Genomic DNA, 23359 nt, shown 5'->3' on the forward strand with positions numbered 1-23359 from the left:
TATTCCAGCTTCAAAATATTTTTTATTTATTATTTTGGGCATTTTTGGGCCTTTATTTCCACAGGACAGCTGAAGACATGAAAGGGGAGAGAGAGGGGGAATGACAAGCAGCAACAGGCCGCAGGTCGGAGTCAAACCTGCAGCCGCTGCGTTGAGGAGCAAACCCCCCCACACATGTGCACCCGCTCCACCAACTGAGCTCACCCGGACACACAAATTTCATATTACTTTTGGCGGTTGGGTTTTAGTTGTAAGTATGAATTCCATGGACAAAAGAAAAGTATCTAACAAATCTAAATTTCAAAGCTAAGGTAAATTAATAAAATCAGTAGACAATAAAGACTAAATGCTGTAGGTCAGTACAGTATAGCATTCAGGCTGATCTCTAGAGAAATGCATCATCACATGGCATGCAGGAAAAAGAGTCTCAGACAACATCTACAAAGCTAAATATTTAATGGCGACATTTCACAGACATATCTGACCTCTCTAGTCTCTTGACTGACACAGCAAGAAAGCAACAGAAAGTAGTTTACAGTCTTTGAACATAAATCAAGTGTAATGTATACTAGGAGGAATAAAACATATACCGCTTCAAAACTGGACAACCAAGTAAAACCAGTCACAAACCGAGCACACAAGAATCTGGATGCTACAAGGCTGGTAAAAACTAAATCAAAAAAATATCAACATGATGACATAGTATTATAGTTTCTCCACAAGTGTTTCAGTCATGTTGGCTAGGAATACCTCTTTTTAGAGGTGTAGCAAAGATTTGCTAGAGACAACTTTCTTTGTCCCGCCTAATCGGATAGATATGGTATCTAATGTATTGTGTGTTTGTTTGGTCTTTATTCCGTTTTATTTCTGTGGTCTGTGCGCACCCAGATGTGTGCACGTACAAAGCGCTTTAACGTAACGCATCTGCTTGGTGTCTGCCAATTAGATTTTTTATGTCTTGTTTCTGCACTGTTATTTTATTGTTGTAGATGTGGGTGTGGAGATTTACTGGAGTATTAAAAAAAAAAAAAAAAAAAAAAAAAAAAAAAAAGAATGCAAATGACCAAAATCCATACACATCCAGTTTGATTTGGCATACCCCACCACATTGGATTAAAACAACAAATCACAACACACTTTCTTCCACTAGGCCATCCCAGAAACAAAAACGGGTAACATTATGGATATCACAAAACCAAAACAACGATTTTGCGTATCCACGATTTCCCGTTCAGAGAAGTCATGAATATCAAATGTGTAAAAATCAGTTTCATACGAGAGAGACCGTGGGCTGCCTGCTGTCAAGGTGAAACACTGAGAATGCAGTAATATGTATATGAACAGACAGTCTAGTCACACTAGACAGGAGCTATATCTTGATGCGAAAGGCGGTGGCCTGTGAGCTGGGGGGCTCGGTGGTGGAGGTGGACTGTGCGGTGGACTTGAACAGAGCTTTGAGGATGGTCTGAGGGTCAACCTCTGGGGTAGGCTGAGAGGAGGCTCGCTGGCCGAATGGGCGAGTCAAAGAGGGCGGCAGACCTTCTTTCTTTGTGCTGCTGCCGGGAGTGTCACTGAGCCTCCTGTAGGAGAGTCAAGAAGAGAATGTCACACAATCACAAAAAAGGCATAAAACAAAATACAGGGTTACACGTCTCTTTGTTCAATTACATCTTTAACTTATGTGTATCATTTGTATTGATTTTTTTATTATTATTATTATTATTATTATTATTATTATTATTATTATTATTATTATTATTATTGCCGGCAAAAATATTACATTTGTTAGACTTGAAAGGAAAGTGAAAGCCACAAACACAGCAACAGCCAATGGCATTCACATTTAAATAAGCAGGGGGAAGCAGCGTTCACTTTTTATGCTCCATATATCTGGAACAAACTCCCAGAAAGCTGCAGGTCAGCCGCGACTCTCAAGTCTTTTAAATTAAGGCTGAGGACCTTTTTTTGATGTTGCCTATCCTTAATTTTTATTTTATATTGAACTGTTAATTCTATTCTTGTATTTTATCTTGTATTATATTTGTATTTGTCAATGCTTTTATTTATTTTTGAATTTCCTATTTGGTGTTTGTGTAAAGCACTTTGAGTTGCCCTGTGCTGAAATGTGCTATGTAAATAAAGTTGCCTTGCCTTGAAGCTAAACTTAATTACATCAAATTTGTATCTAAACGTATTGGGAGTGGTCAATTGGAAAAGCTGTTGCTTAGACTGACTAATCCAATCACAAAATGTCTTCTGTTTGAGTAACCACTTCATCAGAGGCAGCTCAAAGAACCACTTGCCAAAACACGCAGATGCTTTTTTTTTTTTTTTAAATAAGATAGTGAACAAAGGCTGCCTGGAGTATTTGCAAATTGAATATAGGCAACGTCAATAATAATGAATGGTTAGCATGAAGTTCAGTCACAGCTCATAGGAAATATGTGGATGTAAACACAGTCAACTACGGATTCATTTGAAATGAAGGACTGAAGCCCTGCAGGACCACTTACAATAGAATGGGCTGATCAGAAGTGATGACATTTCCCTGAATATGAAGGTTACACTTCATGGGTTGACCTAGGGGGAGGAACCAAAGAAAAAAAAATTAAAAATAAAAAACACCCAAACTCATCTTACTTGGCTGTCCTTTAGTTCAACAAAAGACATTTTGTTTTAACAAACGTATACAATGATGTCCTTAACGAGCAAAGTCAGTACCGTAGGCATTGACCTGCATGCAAAACAGAAGCTAGTGCCCATAACCCAGAGAGCCATTTGATGTGTGCGTCCTTGCTACCGGCACTCACCGTCCAGGCAGCGATTGTTGTACTTTCTGTATGCGCTCACGGCATCCTCTTTACGCACAAACACCACTTCAGCCACGCCCACCTTCACCAGTCGTGCTCGCTTCAAGGCCCCGCACACACAGAACAGTTCCTGTGGGGGAAAAAAAATGGATGGGGAGATTACAAACACACACCAAAAGAGTCAACTTAGCACCACAGCACGATATCGTTGAATATCAAAACATAACAAAAAGGTTCTTGGCAATCAGTGGGATTTACTCACAACTATGTCTTCCTCAGTGACCCGGGGGTGCAGGTTGTTCACGGTTATTTTTGTCCCCTCCAAAGGACTGAAAGTAGGCTAGAAAGTACGAAAAAAACAAAACACATGATCAATCATATGCAATGAAAATGTGTGCAAGCATACAAGTATCTAGCAATGAAAATTACACTGAATAATAATATTACATGGAGACAAGTACAAAGGTAGGGATGGAGTTCAATGAACTTGTTTGCCCAATTATAACAGCCACTTCTATTTTTTACCAGACACTTTTTCCAGAATCCAAATTTATAAAATAAAGTGCACTAGCATATTTTGAATTGCTTCAATACGTTATTTTTTATTATTAATACATATTTTATTAAAATAGGCAAATAAAAAATGATGTGGGAAAAAAAAAAGCCTGCGAGACCATGGTAAAATTGGGTTATGGTTAGTTTGGTCACATTGTGAGCGTAACATAACATGAAGAGAAGATCGGCTGAACCAAAGTTCTGAACTGACTATCTTGTATGATTATCTTTGAAGCAGCAGCTTACGAGGATGCCCTGAACGCAGCACGAGTCCCGTTCCTGTAGAGACTCCGGTCCCGTTCTTACACCAACTCGGACTCCATGTTGTTCCAAAGAGCCACGGAGAGAACAAGTGCCCTGGCCGAAAACTCTTACATTGCAACTCTGCGTGTGTGAAAAGTAAAGTGTGTGTGTGTGAGAATGTTTTGACCCTCCGAAAGAAGATGGCAGACTACCGGGACGACACCGGAGCTCGAGCCCTGCTCGCTTTATGGTCGGCTCCACGCGGTCCCGTGCGTGTCGCGGTGACCTTGCACTCCTATCACCAGCCCTCGCTCGCCCTCTTGGGTCCTCCGGTGATGGAAGCCCGCGCCGACGCCGGGATGTTTCCCGTGCGACTCGCCTGTCCTCCTCTGCAGGCCTTGGCCAGACTCGAGGGCCGGGACTTTGTGACGTGCCAGAGGACGGTCACCAAAAGGTCTCACGGCTCCGTGGAGGTCAACGTGGGCCACTCGAGCTTCATTTGACGGCGACACCTGCGGATCAACTACGACGAGGCGAGCGGTTTCTCCCTCCGGTGCTTGGGCAAGAATGGCGTGCTCGTTTTAAGTAGTAACAAAAATATGTTTTACAATCCACCCGCCACTTTGGAAAAGTACCCGCCATTGGCTGGTGGCGGGCGCCAATTCCCCACCCTGGAGTGCATACTCCATGCAATCAGGAATGTTTACCTGAGGGGGAGCAGGAGCTGTTGTGGTGGTTTCTGCTGGGCTTTGCTGGAGAGTCCTGGAGACTGGTTGTAGGGCTGCAGCTGAGGACCGGGTGGCAGCAATGCTGGTATTGGGTCGGGTGGGAGCCACAGGCACAGGAGGACGTGGGGCTGTGTAAGCATCGTTTTTAACCACCTTGGTGATTGGGGCTGACATGGAGAATGTGGAGCCCACTGTACCGGGCTGTATGAAATAAAAGGAATCGAAAAGAAGAGTTTAAAGCAGGGAACAAGACACTAGTTGTGCAATAATTTAACTTTGCGTTTGAGTCTCTGTGCCGATTTATGCAGGTCAGGTCAGCTGTCGTTAATCAGTTCTTACCCGTGACTGTAGCATATTATTAGCCGTAGTGATCTTTATTTGTTTACTGTGGGGGCCATCATGCTCATTTGAGAGAGGCTGTGGGAAACAAAATAATATAGTTTAATACCATGTTTCACAATCTTAGCCTGTATACGAGGGAAACGTTGGGTTCTCTTTCAGAGGAATATTTTTGTCATCAAAAGTTGACGACTCATGTTGAACTAAACATGCCAAGAAAAACAGCTCTACCTGTGAAGCTGCACGTATTCCAGCCGACATCCCCGCTCCTACTGGACGTTGCTGTGAAGAAGAAGAAAAAAAAAAAAAAAAACATTAAAACATACATTAAGCACATCAGTGTGGTTTTACACTTCAACAAGGTTGTGCCACTGATCTTCCAAGAACAAAGTAACTAGTTTAACCTCACCTGGATGGTCTTGGTTATTTTTAGGGGTGGTGCGACAGACGCCTGTGTCCCTCCAATGCTCCTCTTGAGGCTCAGTCTATCACGAGCATCCATCATTCTTTTATTATTGCTTAGCTGTGGCGTTACGCTGCCCCTCACACTCAGTCCTCCTTGAACATTCGGGCCAAACTGCCTCGAGTTCACACCGGCAAGATCGTTGTTGGCGTGTATCTGTGGCACAAGTGTCTGGCTCTGCAGATGGTGCGTTACTGCCATCTTTTGTGCGATATGTGCAGGGACACTGAACTGATTCTGCCCCTGTTTGCGTGAGTTGATCATCTGACGGGCATCCTGCACCCCTCCTGCTCCTGAACCACCTCCCGCTGCTCCTCCCCTGCCACGGATTTTAAAGCGAGCATCCTTCTGACCCAGCTTTTCTCTGGCATCTTTCACTTGAAAAACAGAGAATAAAGGAAGAAGATTGAGGGTGCATTTAGTATTAATCCCCAAAAACGTCCTGATCAGTTGGCTTTCACTAAATATAAAAGGCACAAGTACCCTTAGGCAATAATGTCCTTACCTGCTCCTCCTCCAAGCCGCTGTCTGACATCATTAGCTCCAATCTTCTGGCGAGCGTCAAAACTCTTGCCAACTCCTCCAGCACCCCGTCCAAACATGGGTCTGACAAAGAAAAACAAAAGGAAAGTTTTTAAGGCTTTGCGGATTATAAAGCAGGTTTGAGGTGCTATAAATACGGTGAAAGTATCAAAACATCCAATCCACAGAGAAATGCACACAACCTGTATTTGTAATCCATGACTGTTGTGAATGTTTCACTCCATTCTCCTAAAACTCTGAACAAAGCCTCTCTCATCTGTTTCAATTAGTATTATAAAATTGTAACACTGTTTTCCTTCCTGAAGATTTATCTGCGTGAACCAACCACGAACCAATCTATGCTATGGAGCCTTTTTCTTATTTGTTTAATCACATCATCTAAGTGAATGGAGCAATTGTTGAAAATATCATTGTGTGTCTCATTAAACATTTAAAACATTACTAACTGAACCCTGCTTTGTTTCACTTTGTTCTCCGAGCTCACCACGGCTTTTAGAATCAACTCAGAGGGCACGCCACTATATGATCGGATACGAACCACAAAACAATCACAATCAGATTGTTTTCCAATAGTGACTTTAAAAGGAGCCATCATGTGATGTGATGTGATGTCACAGTTAAACTATATATTAGGAAGAAAGTGTTGCTACAGTTACATTCATTCCCGGCTGCATTGATGGTACAGAAACACAGAGAGCACAGAGGCAGATGTGAGAAGACCTGGAATCCCTGACCAATCAGAGCAGACTGTGATTTTTAAGGAGGCGGGCTTAAAGAGACAGGTGCTTTTCAGACAGAGGGTGAATATGGGTATATTCATTCAGACAGGATGATAAAAATAAAGTGTTTTTTGAACATTAAAGCATGTAAACAAGTTCTAGTAAAAACACAAGATACAAGTATGAGCCTGAAAATGAGCTTAATATGGGACCTTTAAGTTCATCAATGGTAACGTTACAACAGCGATTAGGATTGTGAAAACATTGCTCCATTCCACATTTTAGCGTTCATAAAAAAGGAGTTATATATTTTGACCGTAACAAAAAAGCAAAGTATATAGTATTACTTCTTTCATAAAACACATTTAATGGCTGTCGCACTGGGCTGGGCCTTTGTATTTGCACAGACAATAAGACAATATATTAGATCCTGTACTTGCTCACACAATACTTGAGGAGGAATCATGATAAGAGGTGCTTAAATATTTGTTTAAACGAGCCGCCACCTTGGTTTAACTCCGTGTTTCCAGCAACCGCATTAAGTGCAAACATAAATATTAGCTTGCTAACTAGCTAGCTAAGTCTGTCCGAGTAAAGCCAACAGAAGCAAACTGCACGCAGCTCTTTCCGTTTGTGCGTTGTCGCGACTACTAAACCTTAGTTTGGTTCAAATTTGAGTTTGGTTGCTAACCCATATTTACCAAATTTAGGCGATGAATGCCTTCAGACATAAAGGCCTACAGCTAGCTAGTTTACAGCTTAGCCTCGCTTTAACGATTCAACGTTACTCGCCGTTTGCTGTTATGTACTAACGTTAGCTAACTAGCTAGCTACCAACAGCTCTCACTTAGCGTTATGCTTTTAGAAATGTTATTACAGGTGGCTAAGTCCTTAATACGCGAACATCCATTTCTGCATTTATAGTTTCAATACCGTTTTGCTGGTGCCTTGAGGTTAATACCGCGCTGTCGTATCACTTCATCCAAAGAGACGTCTGCCATTTTCTCACAATGCCTCACAGCGCATGCGTGCATTAGAAGTTTTAGCCAGGCCTACGGAAAACGTTTTGGGTCAGAATGCAATGAGTGCTTCTTTTTTTTGTGTACAGTTAATTCTATTATTTGTAAAATTTCACAATCAAAAGAAAAAAATGGGCGGACTCCAAACCAAACTTTGGAAATGTCATCAAGAACTGCATCAATATGGCAACAGTATAAGCAAACTTAAAAATAATAAGGCAATTAAGACTCATTTTGTATTTAATACATTTCTCATAGACCAATGACACGTTGATTTGAATTTGTGGATATTGCTTGAGTGTACATAGTGCTGATTAAATGAGTTTGTTCTTTACTTTACATTTTTGATACTTATTTAAATGCACAATACCATCTAGATTTAATGCAGCATTTCTGATCCAAAGTATTACAGATTTAATAATAACACACAGGCTTGTTGAACTTGTATTGCATATATTAGACTCAAACTTTATAAATTAGAGGTGTTGTATGTAGTGCTTGGCTGGTCTTGAAGGACTGCTATATATTTTGCAAGCCACCAGATGTCCCTGTGTTTGCTGTGTTTAGTTTGCAGCCCCAAAGCTTCAAATTATCTAAAGCACAAATAGAAATAAAGCTTAAACGCTTAATTCGCCCATCTCCGTCGGTAACTAGCGACGTATGTTGTTTTATGTTGTATTGTTTTATTGTCATCGTATGTTGGCCATGGGCTTTAAAAAGCATAAAGCAGCTACGTCGATGTACTGTTGTGAAAAACACAGAGACGGGATTGGTTGGGAATCCGCGTTCGATTGCTCTTGACGAAATGCAAATGACGTACATGCTATGGTACCCATGAGCCTTTGCGCGAAATTATCACAAATAGCCTAGTGACTCGGTTTTGCGCAATAAATATAATTAAGGGGCTTTAAAAAAAAGTGTTTGACCTTTATTTTCTAAAAACGGACGTTTGATACACAGGCAACTGTTGGTGGAAACTAAAATAAACTGCCGCCAGTGTGGCACCCTAACAGAGAACCCCTGGGCACTGTAACTAGGTCGGTCTTCGACAATTGACTGGTCATGCCTTAAACTGATGAGTAAGGAAAATAACGACGCGGGGTGACGCCCGTGTCCTCGTAAACATAACGAGAAGAATTTTTGAAAGGGCATAGGTCCGACTGCTGAGGTGACTCACCTACTTTGTGAGATGCCTCGCAGCTCTAGGACCTTCCCCGATCCCCTCACCTGTTAAATAATAAAACCAATGTCTGAAGATCTGCTACAAGTATATTACGATGGTACTGAAAAAGAATACAGCATCGTTTATTTAGGCAAGGCAACTTTATTTCCATAGCCCATTTCAGCAACAAGACAATTCAAAGTGCTTTACATAAAACATTTAAGCGCAGTTAAAAACAGTTGAATATTAAAACAGATAAAATACGAGAATAAAAGTTACATGGCAGTATTGCAATGCAATTATTTAAAAAACGTATCGTTTTATTTTTTTTACAACACTAAAAGACAATTTGCAGAGTAGCCTATATCAAAAGCAATCTACGAATTGAAAATACACAGACACACATGAACCAAACATTGAGTGGACAGAGAGTGCAGTCGTGGATGTGTGTTTGGGGAGAGAGTTGCAGAGGGAGGGGCAGCTATGGAGAAGATTGGTCCTGATTGGTGGAGACAGGAGGATGGCATCAGATAGGAGCAGAGGCTGCCGTAAGGAGTGTGTGGCCAGTGAGATAGGATACTGTAGATAGACTATAGAGGGGATCTAGTTATGGAGGGCTTTATGAGGGAGTAGAAGGATTTAGGATAAACAGAGATTGGCAGTGCCGCTGTAATAAGCGAACCGGTTAATCTAATGTGGGTTTATGCTGTCTATATGCACATTAAGAAGAGTAAACTAGAAACACGTAATGTAATGTGATAGAAAACAATAATAGCACAAACTACGGCCTCAAAACGCTATGTGCAACACATAGTTTTGATGCAGGGTCACACTGATAACACAGCACACTGTTTAGCATTAGTGGGCTAAACCCATTGACTGTAAATATTAACATAAACCGGCTGAACATGCCGTTACTGTTTATGGGAAAAACACGCCCATAGGTCACCTCGCGCAGCAGATGGATTCTCGCGACATCGCTAGATCACGCGGTTCTGTGCTAACAAACCATCTGGCGCGTCAAGAAGGCATTTACCTTGGTCATGAAAAAATATTTGATATATAGTTTAACTTAAAAAAAAATACTGATAATGATTTCCTAAATATAGTCTATATGTCTAGACACAAGTATACAAATAGCTCTGTTTTTACTAATTTGTGGTAATGTCATAGACCGAAAGGGTATAATCACAGTCTATGGGTATTATCATTGACATAAATATAAGGGTATGATGCATAATACCTAAGGAACTCAAAATCCCAGGATGCATTCGGGCGGGCGCAGATCCAACCTGCTGGTCGGTTCCCTGGATCCCTTCATCACCGCTGCCTCACACGTTGCTGTCCCCTCGGAACCGTTGGAGGAGAAATGGCTGCAGCTCTGTCCCGTGCCCTCAAATTACCCGGTAAGATGCGGGACACGTTTTCCAACTAGACAGATAAAGAGACGAAACAGACTTTAGCAGATCGTTTACAAAACATATTATCAGTCAGGACTAGATGGTCCGTCTTCGGTCTTACTACTCAGCCCTCTAACGGTATACGTGCAGTTTATTCATTAGATGCGCCGGTTTGTCGCACACATTTTTAGCATCTGTTCAGATTTCCGTTAACTGACGTGTTTTCTAAAGGATAATAGGTAATGTTCATTTCAGATGCGTGTGTTTATAGAGCAGCATGTTGCCATCTTTCTGTCAAAGCCTCTCTGCTGTGTTCTGCATTTCGGCTAGCTGCTATAGCTAATGTTAAGTCAACATGAACAGACCTGCTGCTGGAGAGCAAACAAGCAAAGCATAATAAGAAATATAGTACTTTTGACTTCAGGCACGAATATTATACTGTGCATATTTGCCAACGTTTCCTATGTAACAACTAAGGATGTGCATTAATACTTGTGTTATTGTAATAGTTATGTTAAATTATGACGTTTTTAAAATGCTCTTTTGCTATACTTTTAGAGGTCTCCAATTATGAGCAGGCTACAGTAACCATTTATGATTTTTTTTAAACATCAAAATAACTGTAATTTATAATTATAATATAATTATAATAGAACATAATAGTATAATAGAATATGTTACAGATGAGATAATAGAAACGGTAACTGTATTCTCATTACTGCCCTCTGTAATAAGGTCATGTTAAACTACAGAATATAAAGCATATTGCCATGTGTTTAGTAGGGCTGCACGATATGAGGAAAATATCTACTTGAGATTATTTTGACTGAAATTGCGATTGCGATATTATTCACGATATTGGACATCATTGGACATTACATTTTTATATAATTATTCACATTATCATTGGAAGGAAAAAAATGATTGAAGTGTGATTTTTTTTGCGAGGATCTGTACCAAACAAAGATTTTTTCTTTAGTCAGTAGGAGAGGATTTGTAGGCCGTGATGTCTCTGCAGCACCACAATACTTTATTTTAGAATGGTTTGACATAGAGCTGGGCAATATATCGATGTATCGATATCGTGATATGAGACTAGATATCGTCTTACATTTTGGATATCGTAACATCGTAATATGGCATAAGTGTTGTCTTTTCCTGGTTTTAAAGGCTGCATTACAGTAAAGTGATGTCATTTTCTGAACTTACCAGACTGTTGTAACTGTTCCATTTGTCACCTTTACCCACTTAGTCATTATATCCACATTACTGATGATTATTTATAAAAAATCTCATTGTTTAAATATTTTGTGAAAGCAACAATAGTCAACACTACAATATCGTTACGGTATCGATATCGAGCAAAAATATCGTGATATTTGATTTTCTCGATATCACCCAGCCCTAGTTTGACACATATTTTGCCTTTAACAAATATTGCACCCCCCTGCAATTTGGATATTGCACTAGTTCATATTTGCGATTTCGATAAAATTGCGAGTAATTGTGCAGCCCTAGTCTTTAGTTTTATGTGCCAAAACAGATATATATATTATATATATATATATATTATATATATTATATATAAGATATATATAAAAAAAAAAAAAAAAATACTATATATGATGTGATATGTGTTAATTACATGGAATTCTTTCAAACGTGGTGTTTGAGTAAGGGAGAGTATTTGAGTAAAATGCTTTAATTATTACCTACAGAGGAAAAACTACCATTAGGAGCCAGAGTAAACGAAGGATATACATCTATAATGCATCAGTGTTGTGGGATAATATATTTGTGTATATATATATATATATATATTTTATCAGTAATATGTGTCTCTGTGCAGGGAAGAAAGGCTCGGAGCTTGGGGAGTACGACCCTCTCACCCAAGCAGACAGCGAGGACGAAAGCGAAGAGGATGACCTGGTGCTCAACTACCCTCGAAATGGCCTCGGCAGGGACAGCTGCCTCGGCGCGGGCTCCTCACAGCTGCGGGGGGGTCGATCTGGAAGACTTGTCGGGGCCGAAGACGAGGCACAGGAGGACGAGGAGGAAGAGCTGGACGAATGGAGAGAACGGCTCCCCAGCAAATCCAGGCAGGACAGAGACGACATGAAAGGCACGCAGTACTGGAGCCACCGGGACCCGGGCAGGGACAGGCCCGGGGAGGACAGAGGAGGGCCTGGGCCAATGGGGGGTGCTGGGCTAGGGGTTCACAGTACTGATGCGGAAGAGAAGAGGATGAGGGTGAAGCATGCTGTCCGGAGTGCGTTTTTCCTGGTGCCTCTGGTCTGTGCTGCGATGCTCGTGCTGCTGTGTGCATTTCTGATTCCGTGCCAGAAGGGAACACTGGGAAAGAGGCCGCAATGGGAGAGAGCCCTGGGAGACGCAGGAGGTAAACTCAATAATGCTAAAGATTGATACATCACTTACATACATTATTTTTCAGTGACAAAAATGACTGAAGAGTTTAAAGGTCCCATGGCATGACAATTTCACTTTAATGAGGTTTTTTAACATTAACATGAGTTCCCCCAGCCTGCCTATGGTCCCCCAGTGGCTAGAAATGGTGATAGGTGTAAACCGAGCCCTAGGTATCCTGCTCTGCCTTTGAGAAAATGAAAGCTCAGATGGGCCAATCAGGAATCTTCTCCTTATGAGGTCATAAGGGGAAAGGTTACCTCCCCTTTCTCTACCTTGCCCGCCCAGAGAATTTGGCCCACCCATGAGAGAGAGAGAGAGAGAGACAACATGGCTTTCAAATGAGCAAAGTGGGAGTTGGTCAAGACCACACCCCCACCCTCCACCTTGCCCCCCTCTCTCTCCTCCTCAATAGCTACAGACACAGAAATGGCACATCCTAAGGAAAGCTCATTGTGGGACTGGCTCTAGTGGCTGTAATTCTGCACCAAGGCTGAATTTCAGGAAAGAGACTTCAGATACAGTATTAGAGGACCACTAAGGTCTATATAAAAGAGACTTCAGATACAGTATTAGGGGACCACTAAGGTCTATATAAAAGAGACTTCAGATACAGTATTAGGGGACCACTAAGGTCTATATAAAAGAGACTTCAGATACAGTATTAGGGGACCACTAAGGTCTACATAAAAGGCATCCAAAGAGCACCATGTCCTGGGACCTTTAAGGCTCTCTCCCTATATGCTTTGCCTGGACTACATACACTGGCCCTACACCACATGTTCTCTTTGTAAAGATTTACCAGGAGTCTTTGTGGCTAGACAACACTGGCTCACCCATTAATTAGTAAAACTGTTATTATATAGGATTGTCAGCTTTACCTACCACATGCTCTGTTTCAGCATGCACTATGAAAGCATTGTAGAGTGGCAATACACACAAACTCGACAGGATTGGGTGTGTATGGCTTAATAGTTGTGGCAACAGTCGCTTCAGGTTGTCGGGTCAGGACACTATTTCAGTGTTGAGGTGAGAGCGTGGGGAGGAAGGAGATGCAGAGTCCAGGGCTGCGGTTTAGATGGTTTCTGTAGACAAATACTGTAGGCTTGTGGTTCTGTGTGTGTGTGTGTGTGTGTGTGTGTGTGGTTCTGTAACAACAAAGCACAGCAATACAGACTGTTTAGAAAGGATAATTACAGACCAATAGCAAAGGCAAACCATCGCTGACAATAATAACTAGAACGCAATGAGCTATCAATTAAAGATTAGCATGGCCTTTTTTACATTGAGTCTTAAATGACTGTATACAGGGTTTTTTTACCAGTATGTTAGAAACTGAACGTGGACGCCTCAGTCAAGAAATGTAATCATTCATGTTTTAATACTTGATTATAGGGCTGCAACTAACGATTATATTCATTATCGATTAATCTGTCGATTATTGTCCCAATTAATCGATTAGTTGTTTGGTCTATAAAACGTCACAAAATGGTGAAAAATGTGGATCGGTGTTTTCCAAAAGCCCGAGATGACGTCCTCAAATGTCTTGTTTTGTCCACAACTCAAAGAAATTCAGTGTACTGTCACAGAGGAGAAGAAGCTGAAATCAGAGAATTTTAGCTTTCCTTTGTTTATTTTGTATTACTCAAACCGATTAAGCGATTATCAAAATAATTGGCGATGAATTTGATAGTTGACAACTAGGGCTGGGCGATATGGAGAAAATCAGATATCACGATATTCCTGACCAAATACCTCGATATCGATATAGCGGCGATATTCTAGGGTTGACAATTGGTGCTTTAACAAAATATGTTCAAACTTAGATTTTAGATAAATAATCATCAGTAATGTGGATATATGTCAAAGTGGGGAAAATGCAAATAATAGAACAGCTAGAACAGTCTGGTGAGTTCAGAAAATTACATCACTTCACTGTAATGCAGCCTTTAAAACTAGTAAAAGACACTTATGTCATATCACGATATTACAATATCCAAAATCTAAGACGATATCTAGTCTAGTATATCTAGTCTAGTCTCACTAGATCTATATCTAGTGATATCAAAATATCAATATAATATCGATATATTGCCCAGCCCTATTGACAACTATTCGATTAACCTTTGCAGCTCTACTTAATTACTCTTATGCTTTTTATGATTCACACATTCGTTCCCACTTCTTTGGATTGGACAGGCGTTCACTTTGTTGTGGTTTCTCCGTCTAGGTGTCACACCGCCTGCACTGGCGTTGTGGGATACTGATGGGGATTCGGTGGAGGATGTAATCCTGGGTGTTACCGAATGGTCCAACGACACCCATCCCATGCAAGGGAACAAAAGTATGTGAGGAATCCTTTGGACGCCCTTCACTCCAATACCTCATCGTCTTTCTCCTTCTTCAATCTTTCTGAGTTTTGTAAATGCATTGCGTTGTCCTGGTTTAGTCATTAGTTATGGTCATTCTTAAACCCAGTCTACAGTGCGGTGGCCCTGTCTGCGGTCAGCGGGCAGGTGCTGTGGAGGAAAGTCATGCGGGAGACTGTGATGTACATCCAATGTGGTCTGCAGTTCAGCACCCAGCCGTCACCTGTGGTGCTCCTCATCAGCAAGTCCATCCTCATGCTAGTCAACAACACCTCAGGTATGGAGACGAGTCAGGCTACGTGGGTTTCAGTCTGTCTGTCTGTCTGTCTGTCTGCCTGCCCGTACATCATAATCGTACAACTCAATGGGGTTGAGTCTGTCCCTTAACTTGATTATTTTGCTCAATCCATCTCAAAAAGGTAGCCATTCTAAAAGTTAAAACCTCCTCAATGGTAAGTTTAAAGTTCATTCCGGATCACAGTTTAAAGTTTTGGTGCAAAAGAATTAAATGTGATCTAGATTTAGAGTACAAACCAAATTGGCATTTAAAGAGAGGTTCAAATATAATCTTTTTTTATTTTTTATTTTAAGATATTTTTAAAGTTTGGTGCAACATGATTTAATGTCAAATCTTGATTGAAAGCTGAAGGTGGGTAGCGTGCAAAAAAAACCTGCCAGAATTTGAAGAATTTGCCTGGAGCTCTCCCTCTCCCCCTGTTTGTCACATGGGCAACGCATGCACAGAACAGCCAATAGGAACACACTCTCTCTTTCTGCAGTGACCTGTAATAGGGCAAAGTCTCTGTCATTGCTAGATTATCTACAGCCTAAAAATAGAGCCAAGAGGAGGTGCAAAAGTCTAGTTTATATTTTATATTTAGAACTTGAATTACAATATTTTGAAAGAAGTTGTGCCTACACTAAATAAATAAAGTGCCTTCTACAGCTTTAATTGGGTTTAAAAAGTAATCCTTGTTGGTGCAACACGTTATCTGGTTATACTAAAGGTTATGTTAATATGCAAAATGCACGTTTAAGCAAAATTCCTCTCAGCCTCCAGTTCCCCAAGCAGACAAGTAATAATAAGACTAATAAGGGCAATCCACCTGTTGTAGTCAAACTGTTTAAAACAGGTTTCTTTTCATTCCCCAGGAGAGACCTTGCGAACGGTTCAGCTTAAGAACATTGAATCCCAGGCGGTGTTACTTCCAGACCTCCAGGGCGACTCAGTCCCAGATCTGCTCATAGCAACCCTGCCTGCAGATGACGCGGTATAAGTGATCAGGAGCTGACAGTTTACAGATCACGTTTCCATACATTTGCGTTCAGTGACTACATACCTTTTTTTCCTGCTCTACTCTTTTTCAGGCTTCAGATCTCTTCCTGACGTTGATCTCTGGGCTGACGGGGGCAAAGCTCGGACATCCTGTGCCTTTCAACCTCACTGGGCAGGGAAAACTGATTGGTCCTTTGCTGCATGAGACACAACAAGGGGCATACTACATCCTCTTTGGACTAGGTAAAGGAATCAACCAGCAATATGAATATAAAGATCAGTCTCCATGCGTGTTCAGGCAGTGGCATTAGTTTGGCTGCAGCTACGAGGGTACAACTTGCCATAGAAAAAGCACTAGGCCTGTGTATTGGCAAGAATCTGGCGATACGATACGTATCACGATACATATGTCACGATTCAGTATATTGCAATATATTTCGATACTGTTTGTAAGGCGAGATATTGGGATTTTTTTTAAGTATAATTTTAGAAAAACTAATATTTCAAAAAAGACATTATGTGCAAAAAAGTTTATAAGTTTAGGTAAACAATTCAGTACACAGAAAATCAAACTGCCAGTTTGGGATGGGTTCTTAGTGAGCAAATTTTTATATGCTAAAGTAGGCCAAAAGTGGTGCGTCTCAGCATAGCCATCTAGCAGTAGGGGGTTTAAACACAACATAAACGTGAACCACTGTCTTACATGAATAGTTTTGCACGTAAACAAAAAAAACAAATCAATATAGTATTACTAAATAAAATACCACGATACTCAAGTGTATTGATTTTTTTCTTACACCCCTAAAAAGCACAACGCTCTTATGTTGTTTTTAGCATTATGGAGTAACCTATTCAGTTAACTTGCATATACATATACATTCAACTGCAGGTTTACAAACTTTGTGTCCATGTCTTTGCAGGTAATGTAGAGGCCATCTCTCTGTGTGATATCTACATTCGTGCCACTGGCGAACTACCCATAACCCCGGCACTCAGAAAGAAGGATCCAGGGTGGGAGGGACTCAAGAAAACCAATTCCTCCTCCTTCATACACATTTACAGGTACATCTCAGTGACTGGCACATTGCTCTGACTCGCTTAGGGACCGTTTGGTATTTATGGAATGGACCAACGGAGGAAAATAGGGGAGGGTCATGTCTTTTTATTCTTTGTTGAGGGGAGGGTCATCCAACATTTTTCAGTCCAGTCACCCAACTTTTGTATTCATGAAACAGCAATATTTCAAAGTGGCTTGTTTGGTGCATATTTTTCCATGTAGCTCTCAGTCACGGCCCTCCTTCACTACCAGATGGGTCTGACCCATGAGTTTGGCTGTGGGGCACGGTGAGCACTGCCCCCTGGTGGCTGAAACGGGTAATTGCTTATTTGTTTAAAAAAGAATAATTAAGTCTGGCATGATCAGATATTTTATAAATATCTTAAATAACACAAAACAACTAAATGGTGGTAGGTAATACATCTGATTTCATATACTGCTTTAGTAAAAAAAAAATATTTCCTGGCTGACGATGGGAGCAGCAGGACATAAAAAACGAAAATGACTGTTGCTAGTCTGGACATCTTACCGTGCCAAGGTTACAATAAAGGTTTCCTAAATGCCACATTTGATGTCAGCTTACTAATTGATTGCGGGTTTTGTGTAGATTTGGACTTTTATACGTTTATTCCGCAACTAGTTTGTGTGTTGAATGTTACCCAGTGCCTTGCTGAATGGTCTCAACGTTTTATCGTTTTATTTCATGTGAATACTAGTTTACTAGAGGAGTAACTTTGTATTTGAAGTAATGCAGGAAGTGTGCATTTAATTTCCACGCTTATTGTGTTTCCCCAACAATGTTAGTGAGTAAATCTACTGAAATGGCCCCTACACCATAACAGAGGAGTGGGATTCATCAGATGAGAATGCAGAGGTTTAGTCCTACATGTCATGGCTGTAAAAAAACAATGAGAATCTGTATAGCTTTGCCAAGCACAAACCAGTACAGGGGGGTGTTGATAAATTGTTGGGGGATTGTCATGCCTTTTTTCCAAATGGTTTTGGAGGGTCATAGAAAATGTTTTACTGGTAAGGGGAGGTCTATTTTGGCTAAAGGTCCCAAAGCTTTTCTGGTGGCCCCTTAAATAATTAACGAACAGTCCCTTAGAATTGTCTCATCTTTTTACCATAAGCACTTTAAAACATTGATTTGATCTGCAGTAGTATTTGTCTCACATAATTACATTGTGGGGTGGTGATGGAGCAGTGGATATGGCACAAGCCTTTGGTGTGGGAGAGCTGGGTTCAATTCCCACTGTGATACATCAACCAATGTGTCCCTGAGCAAGACACTTAAGCCCTAGTTGCTCCATGTAACATTTAAAGCATGTTGTCAGTAGTATTCAATGAATTAATGGGTTAATATGCTGTTCATTTTCCTGGGTTGTATCCACTGTGAAAAAAAAGATGGCAAAGACTGGTTATCAGACAATTTGCGACTGAAAAGTCAAATTCCCACCTTTGCTATCTTCTCTCTAGAGGATCTGAGCGCGTGGAGTTCCTGCTCCCTCTTGTGGCTGGTTTTGGCAACAACCACAACAGCCTGGACACTGGCTCTAACCTCAACTCCACCAGAAGTGACTGGGTGCTGGTGTATGGCTCCAGCAAGCTGTCAGTGCTCAGACAGAAGGACATCCGTAAAGAATGGACCTTCAACTCAGCTCCCATTCACAGGTAAAGCCTGCTGCATAATATCGCACTACTGACTTAGTTGCTCTAAAGTGCTCATATTATGCTCATATTATGCTCATATTCAGGCTCATAATTGGATTTAGAGGTTATATCAGAATAGATTTACATGGTTTCATTTTCAAAAAACACCACATTTTTGTTGTACTGCACATTGCTGCAGCTCCTCTTTTCACCCTGTGTGTTGAGCTCTCTGTTTTAGCTACAGAGTGAGACATCTCACTTCTGTTCCATCTTTGTTGGGAGTCACACATGCTCAGTAGCTAGGTAAGGACTACTAGCCAGTCAGAAGCAGAGTATGAGGGCGTGCCCTGACAGTACCTAGGTAAGGACTACTAGCCAGTCAGAAGCAGAGTATGAGGGTGTACCATGCTAGCAGCTATAGGCGAGCATTATAACGTGTGTTCCAAAGTGACCACGTTGGTCTCTGAAGTAAAGGCTGGACTACAATAGAGCTGTTTGGAGCAGTTTGTGAACAGTGTTTTCTGTTGGAGATGGTAAGTCCCTTTGGGGGGGGGGGGACTTTGGGATTTTTCACTTTGTAAACCTATTACATGTACACAAAAGATATATAACACAATAAAGGAAAGGGAAAAAGCCCAAAAGCATAATATGAGCACTTGAACATTTCTGCCAACCATACTACCATAATGATGAGACAATATTACAGAGGCTTAATCTGAGGTTAACAAAATTCCACCATGAATCCCAGCATAACAACGCTGTTTAAGCTTTTTGAACCACTAGAAACATATGTTGTATATCAGAATTTTGCGAAATCTCCCTAAAATACTTTTTCGCATCTCACAGCCAACCAGCCCCGGGACACTTCAATGATGATGCAATCCTCGATCTTTTCATTCAGCATTCGGCAAACGGCATCATGAAGGTAAAACAAAAAGTCCTTTTTTTTTACATCAAGGCACATGCTGCACAAAAAAACCTGGGTTAAACTGCTCTTTTTTTAGTTTGGGAACATTGAGTTGACAGACAAAATAAGATTTAGAGTCTTGAGGATATATATGTGTTTGCTCTTATTGTAGCTGTTTTCTCCTCTTCCCCTCTCTCTCTCTCTCTCTCTCTCTCTCTCTCTCTCTCTCTCTCTCTCAGGCTCAGGCTCAGATTGTTGATGGGGCAAATGGGCATCTTCTCTGGTCAGCAGAGTTTGTGTGTCCTCGTCCTGTTTTGGAACCTTCGGCAATCTCCACCTCAACTGGCCAATCAGCTTTCCTCTTCTGGGCCAGCGATCCAATCAAAGCACAGAAGAATATTACCAAGACAACTGTGAGTCTGCCGTAGAGAACCACAGGATTATTATTGAGACAAATCTATTAATAGCAAAAAAAGTATATATATAAATGAGAAAGAGCCTGCTGTTTATGAGTCATGTGCACACTTCTTTTTACGGTATTGAGTTTGAGCTGGAGGCATTCATTAAATACTCAACTGTCCACACTGCCTGTGTAGGTGGCACCAGGTGTTGCTGCAGCGGAGCCACTCATCAGAAAACTCTTCCTGCTGCACCCTGCACATCCCAAAATCCTGCTGGAGCTCAGCAGTACCACGGACGCCGCCGTCACCTCCGCAGGTGAACGTTCAGATCTACTGCAGAACCCAGTCTGCATAGATTGTGTAGCATAATCTTTATCATTCACTATCCAAAAGTCTGATTACCAAGCTGTCTTGAAAAAAGGGAGTCGGGCGCCTGCGTAGCTCACCTTGTAGAGGTGTACTCCTCGACGCAGCTGCCGCGGGTTCGACTCCGACGTGTGGCCCTTTGCTGCATGTCGTTCCCCCTCTCTCTCCCCCATTATGTCTTCAGCTGTCCTGTACAAATAAAAGTCTAAAATGGCCAAAAAATACTCACGAAAAAAGGAGTCACGATTTTGTAATTTCTATCGAAAATCGATTGAAATTAGCTTTTAAATGTCATTATCGCACGTCCTAAGAAAAAAAATAAACACACAGCCTTACTGGCTGATAGCACGCAGCTAAAGACACAGGGTCATGTTAGCTTAGCGTTAGCCCGCAGCTGCACTTTTCCAGACACCATAGCCACTGCCGGAGTCGGAGAGATAATGGAGAAAAAAACAAAACTGGAAAATCCTCCAGCAACAATCAACCAACGGTAGAGCGTGTGGGCTCCGACATGGAGCATTCAGGTGCCCCTCGTTAAACTTACGGCGTTTTCAATTGCACCTCATCAGAAATCAGAATCCGAAAAGGATTGATGTCCAAGTAATTAACACTTACAAGGAATTTGCCTTGGCGGATGGTGCACACATTAACATATTTAAATGAAATATGGAAATAAGGAAATAAACAATAAATGTAAGAGAAACTGTAACATAAATAAACCAATATATACAATATAACTGTTTAAGTTTTCCCGTAAACTCTGAATACTCTTCGCTCAACGTGGCATCATGACTTTGCGTAAACATTCACGCCGTTTTCCTAAAGCCAGATGGCGTGATATCTGGACGCATTATGAGTTATCCACGTGTATGTAAACATACACACCACCTGGCGACGCCACGTCGCGTGTTATCGTGAGAACGTGCCGTACTATCGCGAGAACAACGTCACATGCGTGTAAAAAAATAATAAAAAAGGTTGTGTTTAGGAAAAGAACATTGGGAAAGGCTTAAAAAATTTTATTAAAAAAAAACGGTTGAAAAACGCCACGCGGGACACGATCGCGACTCTCCTGGGTGAAAGTCCTGTGTTTTACCCATCCACCACCCCAACAACCTCCCTCCGCAAACTTACCTTCTTTCATACTACTCGCTACGGCGAAAATTTGCACGTAATGTATGTCAATGGAGGCCGAGCGCCGTTGATAAACACGCTAAAAAGCAATCATGCATCTTGATAACACGCCAAAACGGCATACGAATTGGCGTGTCATACATACGCCACTTTATGAACTCAGTCTGCTTCTCTACTCTCTTCTGCCATCTAGTGGCTCTTATTGTGGCATTGCCATCACTAATAATTCCCGAATCGGGACACCCTTAGTCTTGAAAAGTATTTCAGTAAAAGATGCCAACACAGTAACTACACAGTAATACACATGTTCAGGTAATACAGATGTTTTACTTGCTATTTTCTACTACTTTGTATCTTGACAGTGAGTTACCAGGAGCATCAGAGAGATGCCTCCTACGTCACCGTATCCTCCCGACCCACACCCTACTCAGAGCCGGGCGCTCGGATAGTCAAGAGCATGAGCCTCAAAGCGGCTGTCGCCAAAGGACAGATCGTCAGACTAGAGGAGAGCAACAAACCGCCCGGGGGGGCTGTTAAACCCGGCGCGTATGAAGTCAACAAGTTCTTCAGGGGTTTGTCCTTTAAACGCCAAGTAAGGAAGACACACGTGGGAGATATGTGAGATGATTCGAGTACCGTGTTGACCTCAGTTTGATTGTTTCCACTCAGTGATAAATCTCTTAACTGTGTTGCTTTGTTTAGTGATGAGCCACCACTGCATCACAGGAAGCAGTGCAACTAAAAAAAAAAAAAAAAAAAAAAAAAAAAGGACTCAGGACGAAAGGGACAAACGTCTGTGGATAGCTCTGCAATAAGGACACACCGAGGATTTATTTAGAGCTGTATATACAGTACATCTTGTTTGGTTCACCAAGTATGAATTTAATTTCTGAGATTTCTTTTCTGTAAAAAGGATTATTTGTAGGTACGGTTTGTTTGTATCGTTATGGTTTATATGATGTTTGTACAATGAGAATGCTTATTTAATTAATTTAACTTTGGGAAGTTTAATATTTCAGTGAATGTTTACGATTGTTTGGACTTGATGAGACGAGTAACTTTATACTGTTGTTTATTACCGACAGTTAAGCACAATAATCCCGATGGAAGAACATGTAAATGCGTTTACAGTATGCAGCACTCATAACTCTTCCACGGCCAGTGTGTTTATGTGGTGCCATCCTCCATCACATGCATTTTGTTGTATTAAAGCCACTAACAGTGATCTTTCCGCTCATTACCAAGTTAGTAGTATAGGGAGTCTGTAAATATTTAATGATGTGTACAGTATTTATTGAATTGCTATAACATTTTGATTATTTTTCTTTGTTTAATTTGATGTTGAATATTCTTTTCTCAGAATATGTGGCTGCTAAAGTTTATGGCATTTAAATGTAAGCTGCAACTTCACAAATCGCAAGAGAGAAAATGAAAATCTATTCTTACGGCATCATGTGTCCTTTATTTCACCGTCTCAAGTTTTGTATTCGTTTAAATTGTGCAGACAACTTGCCACTAAATATACAGTATATATATATATATATATATATATATATATATATATATATATATATATATATATTTTAAAGACCGCGGTCTTGCAGCCCCACATCCCAAATTGTCTGCCGATTTCCACGTTGCTACTGCATCAAACGCTGTCAACATGGCGCCAGCTCACAGACGCCGCGCTAGGGCTGGGCGATATGGAGAAAATCAAATATCACGATATTTTAGACCAAATACCTCGATATCGATTCCCGCAACGATATTGTAATGTTGACTATCGGTGCT

At 41.1% G+C, this 23359-nt stretch overlaps 2 protein-coding genes and 1 non-coding gene across 4 annotated transcripts; 2 read left to right on the top strand and 1 right to left on the bottom strand.

Annotated features, from left to right (window-relative positions):
- Nucleotides 1-439: 439 nt before the first annotated feature.
- On the bottom strand, nt 440-7432 carry poldip3 (polymerase (DNA-directed), delta interacting protein 3). The gene is made up of 10 exons (XM_028600523.1): nt 7334-7432; nt 5644-5744; nt 5085-5515; nt 4907-4957; nt 4676-4753; nt 4316-4537; nt 3073-3150; nt 2811-2940; nt 2514-2580; nt 440-1580 (listed from the first exon to the last, which is right to left on the bottom strand). The coding sequence occupies exons 1-10, from the start codon at nt 7399-7401 to the stop codon at nt 1370-1372; spliced, it is 1437 nt and encodes a 478-aa protein (XP_028456324.1). The 5' UTR covers nt 7402-7432; the 3' UTR covers nt 440-1369.
- Nucleotides 7433-8481: 1049 nt separating this feature from the next.
- LOC114570435 (U12 minor spliceosomal RNA) lies at nt 8482-8635 on the top strand. Its single transcript, XR_003694511.1, has one exon. It is a non-coding gene; the product is annotated as a U12 minor spliceosomal RNA (small nuclear RNA).
- Nucleotides 8636-9894: 1259 nt separating this feature from the next.
- On the top strand, nt 9895-22292 carry fam234b (family with sequence similarity 234 member B). 2 transcript variants are annotated; one of them, XM_028600257.1, is made up of 12 exons: nt 9895-9987; nt 11831-12379; nt 14636-14749; nt 14884-15051; nt 15927-16045; nt 16143-16293; nt 16971-17112; nt 18587-18781; nt 19607-19685; nt 19913-20080; nt 20264-20384; nt 21931-22292. In XM_028600257.1, the coding sequence occupies exons 1-12, from the start codon at nt 9951-9953 to the stop codon at nt 22188-22190; spliced, it is 2103 nt and encodes a 700-aa protein (XP_028456058.1). In that variant the 5' UTR covers nt 9895-9950; the 3' UTR covers nt 22191-22292. The 2 variants fall into 2 exon arrangements, with proteins under 2 accessions (XP_028456058.1, XP_028456059.1); XM_028600258.1 differs by lacking the exon at nt 20264-20384 and having other exon boundaries at nt 21931-21982.
- Nucleotides 22293-23359: the final 1067 nt, after the last annotated feature.

The sequence above is a fragment of the Perca flavescens genome, chromosome 15 (genome assembly GCF_004354835.1).
Source record: "Perca flavescens isolate YP-PL-M2 chromosome 15, PFLA_1.0, whole genome shotgun sequence".
NCBI lineage: Eukaryota > Metazoa > Chordata > Actinopteri > Perciformes > Percidae > Perca > Perca flavescens.

Bases quoted from the DNA above. Each gene is read 5' to 3' on its own strand.
- poldip3 (XM_028600523.1), bottom strand. From the start codon at position 7,401: ATGGCAGACGTCTCTTTGGATGAAGTGATACGACAGCGCGGTATTAAC. The intron at 5,745-7,333 runs GTATTGAAACTA...TTTCTTTGTCAG, and splicing joins CTCAAGGCACCAGCAAAACG to ACCCATGTTTGGACGGGGTG. The intron at 5,516-5,643 runs GTAAGGACATTA...CTGTTTTTCAAG, and splicing joins GCGGCTTGGAGGAGGAGCAG to TGAAAGATGCCAGAGAAAAG.
- fam234b (XM_028600257.1), top strand. From the start codon at position 9,951: ATGGCTGCAGCTCTGTCCCGTGCCCTCAAATTACCCG. The intron at 18,782-19,606 runs GTAAAGCCTGCT...CGCATCTCACAG, and splicing joins AACTCAGCTCCCATTCACAG to CCAACCAGCCCCGGGACACT. The intron at 20,385-21,930 runs GTGAACGTTCAG...GTATCTTGACAG, and splicing joins CGCCGCCGTCACCTCCGCAG to TGAGTTACCAGGAGCATCAG.